Genomic DNA, 14115 nt, shown 5'->3' on the forward strand with positions numbered 1-14115 from the left:
CTTCCAGGGGGTACATCAACTCATCTAGATATTTGCCTAGTTTTACAACAGGCTACATAAAAATTACTAGAAAAGTCAGTACAAACTAAAATTTCATACAGACAATGATTTTGTTTACACTGCTCCATATACTATACACGGAAATGTAAGTAAATATTTATATTCCAATTGATTTGTTTTATAATTACATGGTAAAAATGAGAAAGCAGGCCATTTTTCAGTAATAGTGTGCTTGTGACACTTTTGTATTTTTATGGCTGATTTTGTAAGCAAGTCGTTTTTAAGTGAGGTGGAATTTGGGGGCACACAACACACATCAGACTTCTGAAAGAGGTATAGTAGTCTGGAAAGATTGGGCACCACTGATTTAAAATGTGCTTGCCAGAGATGGACAAACTGGGCTTGATTCAAAGCCCGTTGAAATCAATGGAAGTCTTTCTATGGTCTTCCATGGGCTTGGCATCAGGCTCATTTTTGTAACTCATAATTTATTCAGCTGGTACACCTCCTTTTCCTGTTCACAAATACAGGGAAACCCTGCTATAATGCGCCCCCCTATAATGCGAATTCCGATATAACATGATCATAAGGTGGCTCTGGCCACCCAACCAAAAAAAAAAAAAAGCAGCCGAAGCGCTGCAGAAGCACAAAAGAGAAAAAGAGAAAAAAAGAAAAAACACGCCAAAGCGCCGCCTAAGCGCAAAAAAGAAAAAAAAAGAGGCTGGAGGGCTGCCAAAGAAAGAAAAAAACCCCAAAATGAATGTGCCTTCTCCACTGCCTCTTCCCGCCCTACCCCCACTTCTTCTTTTGGCGAGCAGAGCCGTTCTCCTCCCCAGGTGCTCCTCACTCTTCCTCTGCCCCTTGCACGTCTCCTCTGCTCTCCCCAAGTGTTTCCCTCTCTCGCTGCATGGCTGAGAGCCCCCACCGCTGGAGCTGCACCCTTTCAGTTACTGTTATGGGCAGTTCGCAAACGCAAGTCGTTTTCTGCCTAAGAGAAATTGACTGGCCTGAAAATGACCAGCTTGAAATGGTAAACCTCGCTTTACCGTGACCCCGCATTTATCGCAATCTAATTTTTTTGATCCCAGTCATCATGTTATAGCGGGGTTTCACTGTAGTTGGCAAGCAATTTTTTTTAATTCATGATTCAAAATGGTTTGAATGTTTCATATGAACAAAATTTTACATTATTTTATCTGCAACAATTACTTTGACTATACAGTATCTGCAGTTCATTATTTGAGCTCTGTGATTAGTCACCTAAGTCACATGGTAATATTTATGGTCATCCACTCAGGTAAAAAAGTTCTTTAGAGTGGAGGAGGGCTGGAATAACTCAGAGGGATTTCTAGCACTGCCATTGACAGATGTACTTGTCTGTCCATGTCCACAGTCAATATAGACGGATGGGCTTCATTAAGTTGAAAGCTACATGCTACCACACACGTGCTGGATCCCAGGGGCTATATTCTCCTGCCACACCACTTGGCTGTAGTTCTAACACAGGGCTGGATTAGGAGATGCCTTCGTGCCAGTGAAATGCTACCACACTCTCAACCCCACTGATGTTTCTGGTGGTGGTGGTTCCCCCAACACATCATTTGCTTTGCTGCTGCTGCTGCTGCACATTACAAAAAAGTGAGGAGGGGTTAGTCATCCCTCCTGCTGTTCATCCAGAGCCTTTCTCCAAAATCAACAAAGCGATTCTAAGATGGCCCACATAAACATTGCTGCTGCAGATGCTCGTGCAAACATATTCATGTAGCTGTTTGTGGGATTCCACTTTCCGCAGACATTTCCCTGGGGAAAACTTCACCACCGCTGTTCAGAGGAAACAAATAAAAGGGACCCCATGTACCATTGGAGCAAATTAAATTGTGGGAATTTTCTGAAGTATTCTCCTAACCATATTTTTTTTTTGGCAACATCAGCATAGGTCTAATGTTTAGAAAATTTCATCCTTTGTGTAGTGCTTCTCTGATGCATGGAGTCTACCCATGTAGTCTAACACTGTGAAACCTGGGGGGCTTGGGGGGAGGAAAGGAAGGTATGCAAAGCATTGTCTGAATCTGAATAAATGACATGATTAAACATAAGAAGATGATTTTTGTTTGTTTTAAAAGAGACAGTTGACAAGCAGAGAAAATGAAATTGGTGGGACTTGAAACCAGTTTGAAGTAATTCCATTGTCACAAATAATCTTGTTTATATTTGTATTTTTAATTAATTAGTGTAGTCGGTATCAAAGCAACAGCCACTCCAATGGGGTTGGTTGTAGGTCTGTCAGAGTTATAAAATCCCACAAAAAAAGGGGGAAATAACTCAGGTGTAAAAATGTGCTCCAGGCTGGAATGTACTATACGTTGTCTGGACATTTTAAAGTTATACAACTGTGGAAAAAAATAAGAGTGCTTGAATAGCAAACTGAAAATGATGGCAGTTTAAAACAAAAAATGTTGCAAGCCTCTCAACTGTAGTGTGGTCTAATCTATTTTAGTATTTAGTGTAAATGAACATAATAAATGGGTGACGCATTGAATTTTAGAAAATGTGTGCTTTTGTTACTGGTAAAATAACTCCTTCACAAGCCTTAGTTTTTAGGATTGGTATTATGCACCTATGCAGTACAGACATTGTGCTAATATATGCACTCGTTAAGACAGGAACCATCGCCCAGATCCTTAAAGTATTCGGGTGCCTAACTCCCTTAGGAAATCAAAGGAAACTAGCACTTTTGAGCATCTTGGTCCATGTCTTTGTTTTTAATCTCCTTAAAGTGCATGCAAAATGATGGTGCAGTATAGATAGGCTTGTCAGAATTCATTTTTTTTATAATTGTAATGAAGAATATCAGACGTTTGTTTTTAAGCATTTTAAAATTTTTATCGATTTTAAATTTACACAGTTGTGCAAAATGATGGGTTTTAAGAGATTTTTTTTTCTAATTTTATCAATTTAAATGGTCACAGTTGCAGGAAGTGCTGGGTGTGGGGTGGGTCAGACAATAATTACTGAAAGCTGTAGACATTGAGATTCAAAATAACATTTTATATCTGTTAAAACACAAACTGTCAGCATCACATGTCAAAATATACAAAATAAATATCTTCAAGCAGAATTTTTCTTATTTTTCCTTTTTTAGCCAATTTTAATTATTATTGATGGAAATGGTTTGTTGTCAGTTTGTGTGTAAATCAGCATTTTGGTAAATCAGCATTTATTGGTAAATCAGAATTTACCAATAAAACTGTAATCCTTCCAAGCCTATGTGTAGGTGTTTAATATAAAAGGAGAATCTATTGTGATCTGTTGGGCTCAATGTCTGCTCCATGGATTTGGATTACAAGTAATTAGCAAGGAAGTTTAAGACGATCTAGTAGCACTTTGTGCTGTGTGGAAGGGTGAGTTCTGAGAATTCAATTCTTCAAAGAATAAGCACGTTTTCTTCCTTGTGCTGCACCAGTTGTTGTTGTTCAGGACTTATTATACTGGACCTTAAATGCCCGGCACTAGCCACTCTGAGTGATGCGCATCTCAACTCAGGGACGTTCACTCGTACCCCAAAGTATTCCTTAGAACTGGGTGAACTGGGGCTGAATTTCTTCTTCTTCCTAGATAATCACCACTGTCTATGTTGGTTTCAGACTAGCCAAAAGCAGCATGCTTATAGGAGGGTTTTCTCTGAGAGACACTAGCAATTGAAACAATATTAAGTCAATCACTCCTGAAGAAGTTGACTGATAGATAGATAATCTAATGTAATCATCTATCACAGTTATGTGGGCCTATTACCATAGTATTGACTCACAACCTTTAACATATTTATCCTCACAACATGCCTGTGAGGCAGGGAAGTGCTATTTTGCAGATGGAACTATTGTGTGCCACTGAGCAGTGTGTGCGGTTTTATCTGTAGTGGTGAATGGAGTCTATCTATATTCAATAATGATAATGTGACTAGTATCATAGTTTCTGGAGATCTCCTGGGTGAACTGAGTTATAACTTTTTCTTCCTCTTTTGTTCACTCTTAAAAATGTCTAGATTAGGGTGACCAGATAGCAAATATGAAAAATCTGGACAGGTTTTTTTTTTCGAGGGGGAGGGAGAGTATAATTACATATATAAGACAAAGTCGCTATTATTGGGACGTCTGGTCACCCTTGTTTAGATCTTATATTCTGATTCGCTTGGTTAATTTTTAGGCCACGATTTTCAAAAGTGACTAGTGGTTTTGAGCGCCCAGCTTGAGACATCTTAAAGGGGCCTGCTTTTCAGAGAGTGAGTTCTCAGCACTGTTTGAACCCATAGACTGCCACATTCACTTGATGGTAAAACAGGTGAGACCTATGTTGCACACCCACCAACTTGCCTGCAGTAGTCCTCCTAAGTCACCAAGCAAATGACTCTCCTCCCACTGTAAATACTTTTCCAGCAGGCGGAGCTGGGGCAACAATGCCCCGCTTCCCCATTAAGAATGAAATACGCTATGAGCCGTGGATCTGTATTTGAGGTTTTTCAGAGATCACAATACTGAACTCTTGTATGGTGCTTTTCTTATTGCAGATTGCAAATACAAGTGTCCCCGGTAAGCCTTAGGCGGCTCTTGTTGGCTCTCAGATCTATGGTGATAAAGACCAGAATAGAAGAGAAGAGAATAACTGGGGGAGCCCTGGTGTAAATGAAGCTGAAGTTGGCCCTTTAATTTTGAACACAAGGATGGTCTTTTGTAGTGAAACGCATTTCTTATAGGAGATGAAAACCCATATTTTATACACTGTAATAGCTTGCATTCCAACTTTGCACCTCATTCTGCAATATAACAGCAGCACAGACACTGTTAATAATGCAATCAAAGCATTTTAGACCCTTTTAAATCATGCACAAAGAAGCCTTTGATAGGAAGCAACTTTCATCACCCTCAAGAGACTGGGTGGATTAGTATGCTCTGTTTATTATGTTTATATGTAGGTAGGTGTTATTTCACATTCGACTGGAGAAGGGCAAGAATAAATTATAGCAGGTAAGCACTAGTGTTAGACTTACTGGTTTTAAAAGGAAAAACATATTCCTTTTAAAAGTGTCTATCAGTGGGGTTATTCAGTGTTGTAAAAGTTACTTTCCATTATGATGCTGATGGAACACGTAACAATTATGTTTACATTTTAAAGTACTGGTGTTCTTTTTTGGATAAGTAAATAGTATATTCCTTTAATATTTGATTTATTTCCTGCTTTTGTCATTTTTGTGCTTTGGAGAGATTCCATTTTGCAAGCAAAGGTGGGCAAAAAACGGAGGTGATTTTTGTTTGCAAAACCTGTCTGGGGTTTAGGTTTGCAAAACCAAAACGAAGGGCAGTTAGGATCTATTTTATAGGAACCATCCTAACTTTGAGTAGGAGACAGAGATGTTGGCTGAATGAATCTCTAGAAAAAAGTTCAACGCATGCCTAGCTGGTTCAGAAGCTGCACATTGTTCTGACATGTTTCAACACCTTGGGAAAAATTTGCAAATTTCGTGTGATCTAGGGTGACCAGATGTCCCGATTTTATAGGAACAGTCCTGATTTTTGGGTCTTTTTCTTACATAGGCTCCTATTACCCCCCATCCCCTGTCCTGATTTTTCACATTTGCTGTCTGGTCACACGAGTGTGATCTTGCAATTTACACTAGACCTGAAAACATCAGAATAATTTTGTCAGCCTAATGTCATTATCTCTCTCCAATTTTCTAGTCCTTCCTTAAAAAATAATAAAATCTATATTGCAAAGATTTAAAAAATCCCCCCATCTGCCTCCAAAGATGTTTAGGCCCTCTTTAGAGCTGGTAGAAAATGCTAACTATGTTGCATGAGATTTAGGGGAGGAAGGGGAATACATTTTCTTTTACCCAAAATCAAAACTCATTTATTTTAATCAGTGTTCAAAAAACTTTTTTGGTAATTTTTTTCAGTGTTTGGAAACAGTTTTACCCCCCTTCCCACCTCACCCCACCCCCCAAAAAAAGTTTTACCAAAAGTAAAACAATGTTAATGGAAACCATTTAATTTATTTCTCTCAGAAAAGGTTGATCAAACAGAAATTTTGGAAATGGGACTATTCACGTGCTTGAATATACTGTTAAGTACTTTGCTGAATTAGGGCCTTAATCAAAAGACCTATTTTATAGAACATCTCCCAGGGAACAAGCTTAGCTTTATTACAGTGAACAGTAGTGACCTCTGCTTTTCAAGACATAATTCGCTCAATGAAAACGCTGTTGGCCAATACCAAATGTTCAAGTGGTGTTTAAAGTGTGGAACTCTGATCTCTTAATATAGAAATTACCAAATAAATACACAATAAACCTAGAGTGAATATAATTTATCACCTAGTATTTGTTACTATATTTTATTTAAATCTTTTCTGCCGACTTTTTAATAGCCTCCTCTATTAATCGGGACAGTTGCTTAATTGGGATGATAAACAGTTCACTGGCAAGTCTACTGTATTTGCCAATTCTAAATAAAGAAACTGAAACGTTAAAACAAACTGACCCTATCGTTTTCACCCTTCCCATTTTAAAGATCCATTCTGTCTGCATGTGACCTTGCAGGTGTTAAATCAAAAGTCTTCCAAAATGGGAGAGGCAGTCTTCTAGAGTTATTGCTCTCAGAATTGTTTTAGTTCCACTGCGTCATCACAAACATATGGTTTCACTTCCAAATGTTTAACATTTCCTTCCATTTCCTCAGGAAATCATTCTTTCTGTTTTTTAAACTTTTGCAACTGGATGGATATCTTTATTGGCAGACATACAGAAAATGACACAATAATTAAACCCAGTCCAGGATAGGCTTCTGATCATATGATCTGACCAGCGATCTCTCTTTTCCCTTCCTGGCTGCTAGTCTGTTGTCAAGAATCTGGACATGTAATTACAGCACAGTTTGCATTGGTTTTGCACTTGTTTAATATAACAAAATTGTCACCTTCTGGGCTTGAGCTGAGACATATGGTTTTACTTCTTAGTCCAGAACATGGTCCATATATCCCAAAATATTAATGCAGGCCAGAATCCTGCAACTAACTGAGCAGGGTCAATTGCAAGATCAGGGCCTAGGGAAAAAAAATTATGTCACCTAAAAGGAATGAAAACAATTACGCCATTTATGTATGTTACCTATCAAATATATCCCGTTTTTTAAATCAAAGACAGGCTGGCTTCAGGCAACTGGACTTGAGTCTTGTGTTTAGCTGGTGTTATTACTGGCATTTCCTTTTTCCTCATTAAGAACGGGTTAACATTTTCATGTGCTGGCCATGTTCTATAGCTATAGTAGCAGGTGTGTGTTCATTTATTCTCCATTTCATATTATCCATAAAAATGTTAAACTTGCTTCATAATGTTTCCTGTATCTTGTATGCCATAATGTCAGTCTGTTGAATGCATGAGTCTCATAGATTATTCAGACAGTATATATGCTCAAATACTAGTCTTTAAGGATATTATAAGCATTCTAAGGTGAATGTTTCCCATACTGTCCTATTTTGACAAATTTAAAAAAGCTGCATATATTTTTGTGCTATAAATAATTATACTATACATAAAATAAGGCTATACAAGAAGAAAGATTTAAAATGCATCAAATGTTTACGTGTGCGTACATTTATGCTGCATTTTACTACATCGATTGACACATTTAACCTCTATTAAGAAATACTATCTTTTGCACTGTTCACTTCATATTGAATTGGCTTCAGAGCAATCATAATAGAGTTTGGGCCTTTTAGAAGGGCTTGATTCCTAATTTGAGGGAAAGCTGTGTGACATGGAGACTCAGGATGTTTTTTTCTGAGTGAACATTATGCACAATAACCACACAATTACTGTTAACCTTGAACTGAGACAGCAAATGCAGCAAAAGGTTTCTATGTAATTCCACCTTCAGAACTCCAGCTAAACCTCATCTCAGGCCTGGTCCACACTACGCTGTTAAACAGATTTTAACAGTGTTAAATCGATTTAATGCTGCACGCGTCCACACTACACTGCTCTTTAAATCGATTTAAAGGGCTCTTTAAATTGATTTCTGTACTCCTACAAAACGAGAGGAGTAACGATAAAATCGATATTACTATATCGATTTAGGGTTAGTGTGGACGCAAATCGACATTATTGGCCTCATTATTTTACAGTAGCTACCCACAGTGCACCGCTCCAGAAATCGACGCTCGCCTCGGACCACGGACGCACACCACCGAATTAATGTGCCTAGTGGACGCGCACAATCGACTTTATAATATCTGTTTTATAAAATCGGTTTAAGCTAATTCGAATTTATCCTGTAGTGTAGACATACCCTCAGGCTCAGCACATTTAGTTTGCCACAGGTTTCTGTTTCTGCTCCCATACTGCATTGCAAACTCGTATTGAATTGGCTGCCCACTCTGATCCTGGTCCAGGAAAGAATTTAAGCACATGCTTAAAGTGCATGCACATATTTAAAGTTAAGCACTTACTTAAATGCTTTGATGGATAAAGGCTTGTGCCAGGCCTCTTTCAGCATCATTGTTTTCCAGGTCAAAGGATTCTCGTTTTTATGTCATTGCTTTAATTGAGCAAATTCTCCTTTGATTGCCATTGCTCTGCACATGTCTTCTCTCTAGAAACCTACAGGTTTGAGCTGCATAACCATGCAGTGCTTGAAAGGGCCACCATCAAGGCAGTGAGGCCTAAAATTCAGCATTCTGACCTTCTCTCAGTAAATGCCTGTGTCATGCTGTTCCATGCTGCATGCCCCAGCCAATACAAACACACCAGCACCACAAGTTGTCGTTAGTGGGTGGTCCAGAGCACAAGTTAAGATTAAAATAATGGGCGGCCCATATAAGAGGCCAGGAGAGGCTAAGCGTCCCCTAACAGCTGGCCTGCCGCCTTTGGAATGTGCCACCACTGCCAAAAGGGCACCCTGGCCGTGGCCCCGCCCACCCTGTGCCCCGAGGCCCTCCTCCTGCTCATCCTCTTGTGCCTGAAGCCCTGCCCTTGCTCCCGTTCTTTCCATCGCCACACCACCCACATGGGGGCCTCAGGGGAGGGGCTGAAGAGGCATGTGTGAGTGGTGAGTGGCTGGCTGGCAGGTGGGCTGAAGGAGGCAAAGAGGCACGAGAGGTGGGTGGTGGTGGACAATGGCAGGGCTTCGGGGGGAGGAGGCCAAGCAGGGGCAGGTCTTGGGGTGGGCCCAGGGTCAGGGCAGGCTCAGCCTCCACAAATGGAGGAGTCATGTGCTGCCCATGATTAAAATAACAATACGCCATTCATTTTTGGGCGCTTGGCAAATATATGATTATGGTCCAACTTGTCCAGTATCCTGTCTCTGACAGCCATCGGTACCCGACGCATCAGATCACAGGCACTGACTTTTGTTTTTGCCGGTGGGTCCCCCTTTCTGCCCCATCCTCTCTGGGGAAAGACTCTGAGCAGGGGCCGGGTCTTGGGGCAGAGGAGGGGGTAGGATCTCTGTCTGGGCGCTGAGGCCCACAAAAGATTAATCTAGCCCTGCAGCTGCTGTGCACACACTCTCTTATTTTTCAGTGGGTGAGTGAGCCCCAGAGCACCCACGGAGTCGGCACTTACACATCAGAGGATGATGCAAGAAACCAGCAATCCATATGCATGGGTGTATGCACTCACTAGACTTGTGACCAGCCCCTACATAGGAGGTGGAGGCTCCCCCTTCCTTTACAACTTATGCAAAAGCTGGCTGTAATCTGGCCATATGTGAGCAAGTCCAATATCTGATATATGTTCCACCTGGGGCTTACATCCAGTTATTGCAGGGGATGGGCATGACGAAATCAGCTCTAGTGGGTAAAAATCCTATTCTGGGTATGTAGACTCTCCAGTAAATGGACGGTTCATTCACAGATTCCTGTGTTCACCTATGTTTTTCCTACTAGTGGAGGGGAGGCTGGGGGAATAAATGCACAAGCTACTAGAGCTGTAAGATAGAAGTAACCCAGGCGCTGACAACTTGTTTGGGTTTTGTATGTCTGTTTGCAGTGTTATGTTATGTGTTGGGAAGTGAGTTGTTTCCATAATAACAGTGACTGCCATATGGCAATGAGGAAGGCGGTGAGAACGCTTCAGGCAACACAATATGTTGTTTGACATTTTGTGTATTTTTAAAGGAATAATATATCTTAAGTGTGTTCAGCAGCTCCACACTGACTAGTGTTTAATGCTGATCTTGCAAAGCGAACATTTGATACCAGCTGGTTTATACTTGTGCCATGTCCATTTGTGCTACTCTTTTTCTTTGTCCTCATTTTCCTTTTAAATATTGATTCACAAAGTGCTTTTCACTGTAGTCAGATTGTTGTTGAGTGCTGTACAATGATGGAACAACAAACAAAAATACCATAAAGCAGTAAGTGAAATAAACTTCTAAAGGAGGACGTCATGTGAAACTCAATCTCATCAGTAAGATGTTGTATGTCCAAAGCCCTGGTTACTGCCCAATGAACAGATAGCACAGATTTTTAAATACTTAAAAAAAATATACCTATAAATACATGTATATTAGAGAAGGGCTTTAGCCACAAAGTCAAACCCAAATTTTCCCAGAGTTTTGCAGTATTCTGACCTGCATTTAAATATATAGGGAACTAGGGATAGGGCTATTAAAGTTCCTGTTAAATCCAAACTTTGACGCAACTACATGTGCAAATTCGCTTTTTCAAGGCTTCTGGTCACTGTCCCCTTAAGGTTTCCCCCCTACTCTTTTCCCCACAATGGTAACCAATATGGGAGTTGCCTTCTCTGATTCTATATAACTCCAGAAATGAAAGGTCAAAAATTGTCGTCTTGGCATGAGTGGGACTTTTTGCCTCCACTAGGACTGCAGAATTGAGCGCGTGGTAGCCTCATGGGTCCAGTGTTTTTGGCTTTGATTTTCCAAGGGGGAGTTATGGTTTGGAGTGTTTTTACTGTGCTCACTTGTGGTGTTTTAAAATTGTAGCCAGCCCAAAACACACAAAGGGGATCTTCAGGTTTTTACACTCTTTTTTCTTTTTTCTTTTATTGCCTCTAGAGAGAGATTATTACAGTTTATGCGACAAGCAGCCAATTGGAAGGCTTCTCTTTCGGCAGTTCTGTGAAACTCGACCGGAGCTTGAGTGTTGCATTAGGTTCCTTGACTCGGTGGTAAGTTAATTCTTCTGATATTTGCAGTGCTTTATTGCACTCTGTTCCTTGGTAATGAACTTAAGAACATCAGTGTAGGAGTACAAAAAAGAAACCATTGTTCTTAAGGAGTAACATTCTCTACCTGAGCACAAAGATGTGAGCCTTCCACGTATTCAGCGCCTGCAGAATATTTTGTTTGTCACCATTAATATCTCTATCAGGTCAACAGTCAAAACATTTTTTTCTCCCTCTCCAAAAGCTTCTTCCTGACGTCCAGCAATCATTGTAAATCTTGATTATAAAATGTATTGGAAAGTACAGGGGTTTTAATATTATTTAATTGACATTTCTGATCCCATCATACTTAAAAAGGAACAATTTGTATTGGCTATCTGTGAACTCAGTGTAAAAGAGTGTAAGGTGTTTTTTAGCTTGATAGAAATCATAAAAAGAATTTTAATGCTATTTGACCAAAATCTTTATGTAGACTCTGATCATGTGATTTAGTGGCACCAACAGACTGCTGAGTTCATGCAATGTATTGCAAGATCAGGATCTCATTAAAGACTGACTCTTTCTTTGGATTGTTTATCCAATATTAAACGGGATGGCAATTGGTTCTAAGTGTCATATGTTAGACTACCATGCTGCCTTGCCTCTGTAACAAACAATAAAGCAACTTTTAGCAATATACACCTCTACCCCGATATAACGCCACCCAATATAACACGAATTCGGATATAACACAGTAAAACCGCGCTCCGGAGGGTTGAGGCTGTGCGCGCCGGTGGATCAAATCAAGTTCAATATAACGCGGTTTCACCTATAACGCGGTAAGATTTTGGCTCCTGAGGACAGCGTTATATCGGGGTAGAAGTGTACCATCTTTCATAAGCAGGCATGGAAATGCTCTACACTCTGCCTGGAACACAGAGACCCACATGTAAAAAATGGCTTTGCAGTTGAACCCACCATTTTTTATGTCTCTGCTTTTGGAGATGCATCAATGTGGATTTGCATGCATCAGTGCATTGACACATGCATCAGAGAATTGCACACTCCGACCCTTAGATGTGAAGGGCGGTGGATGCAGTTTTAGAGGTCAGATTGCGATCCCTTTGATCTCTGGGTTCACAATTTGCAAATACATTTTACAGTTTCCTCATGCTATGGTGGATGCTCACATGTCTGAACTTTCAAACTGCTGACTAGAGCAAAAAGGTTACTATTTCCTTTAAGGATATATCCAAGATTGCACTGTTATGCTGTACCTCTGTCATAGGAGGACAGTGAAGGAGCCAAAATCATTATTTTTGAATGGAAAGAGTAGTGCCTACCTCTAAACATTCTGTGACAGTAGCCATCATGTAGTTGTCATAGAGTAGCTATGGAGTAGATTCTGTAGGCTAGCCAGACAGTTTCCATCTTGAACTGCCGCTGACAGTGCAACTGTGTAGCCAGTTGTGTGCATATAGCTACATTTATTAGCTATTGCACACAGGCGTCTGCTAGAAAATCTTTGGGCAGCAGCGGGAGGGCAGTCAGAAGCTGCTGTCATAGAATGACTCTGTTCATCCTCCATTGAAACACAAGCCATCTTTGGGATGGATTTTGGCCTCTGCACAACAGTTTAGTTCAGGAAATGGGGACAGACGTATACAGTGGTCTTTGCCTGCCTGATGAAAGTGCCTTTAGTCATCCATTTAAAATGTGTGAAAATTATTTCTTACCTTTTGGTTTGGGAGACAAGAAGAAAGAATGATCTTTGGTTTCTGTGTGTTTTCCATTGAAAAGAAAACAGGAAGTTTTCAAAATTCAGAGTAGTTACAAAATTTAGGGGCTTTGTGTACCACTATTATATACTATTAATAGGCTTAGAGGAATTACATTTTTATCAATAAAAAGCAACAAAGAGTCCTGTGGCACCTTAAAGACTAACAGATGTATTGGAGCATAAGCATGTGTCTGACGAAGTGGGTATTCACCCCCGAAAGCTTACGCTCCAATACATCTGTTAGTTTATAAGGTGCCACAGGACTCTTTGTTGCTTTTTACAGATCCAGAATAACACGACTACCCCTCTGATTTTTATTAAAAAATGTCAATGTCAAAAACCAACAGAAAAAATATTTCCATTGATGATAATTGAACTTTACAGATAGGCAAAGTAAGATAAGTGCTACTAGGGAATTTACTTGAGTTTAATTTAAGGATGTTTGCTTTGTATATTTTGACATGTGAGTGATGTTGACTAATTGTGTTTTAATGGTTATAAAGCTTTAACTTTTTGAATCTCAGTGTGTTGTAGTGTCATCAAATAATTATTGTCTGACCCCTCCCCTCAAATTTTTTGCAATTATAAAAAATTGATAGAAACATGGATCTTGTCGGTCAGAATTGTTTTTTAAAAACCAAATTCTGTATTTGTAGTATTTGTATTCGAGGAATGCCTAGAGGCCTCAGAGATCAGGGTCCCATTGTGCTAGTCCTGCACAGGCACGTAGTAAGAGCATGTCTAGACCTTGAAGAGCTTACGGTCTAAATAGATGAGAGACAAAGGCTGGGCAAAAAAAAGTATTATTATCCCCACTAGGGTGTATATCATCCTGTCACAACAACACAATCAACTTTACAATACAACATGATAACCTTTCTTCATACAAAGTACTGGGAGTATTGCTGGAGTCACTCTTGGAGTTCAGAGCAACAAACTGCCTTGCCCTTCTGCAGCCCTTAGCCTGAGATCCTGAGAGTGAAACCAGCTATGGCATTTCACCATGCTCCCAGGTGTAGTGCAGCATTTGTGGGTATGTCTACATTGCAATAAAACACCTGCAGTTGGCCAGGGTCAGCTGATTCAGGTTCACAGGGCTCAGGTTGTGGGGCTATCAAACTGCAGTGTAGATGTCTGGGCTCCAGCTGGAGTGTGGGCTTTGGGACCATCCCATGCT

At 40.2% G+C, this 14115-nt stretch overlaps 1 protein-coding gene across 3 annotated transcripts in view; it reads left to right on the forward strand.

The window, feature by feature from the left end:
* Positions 1-14115, forward strand: part of GRK5 (G protein-coupled receptor kinase 5) — a 232529-nt gene that overhangs the window by 134456 nt on the left and 83958 nt on the right. For all 3 annotated transcript variants that reach the window (XM_030570339.1, XM_030570336.1, XM_030570337.1), the window contains one exon: positions 11070-11182. In XM_030570339.1, the coding sequence (XP_030426199.1) occupies positions 11070-11182 (113 nt within the window). The remainder of the gene's footprint in view (positions 1-11069; positions 11183-14115) is intronic.

The sequence above is a fragment of the Gopherus evgoodei genome, chromosome 7 (assembly GCF_007399415.2).
Source record: "Gopherus evgoodei ecotype Sinaloan lineage chromosome 7, rGopEvg1_v1.p, whole genome shotgun sequence".
In the NCBI taxonomy this organism is placed as follows: domain Eukaryota; kingdom Metazoa; phylum Chordata; order Testudines; family Testudinidae; genus Gopherus; species Gopherus evgoodei.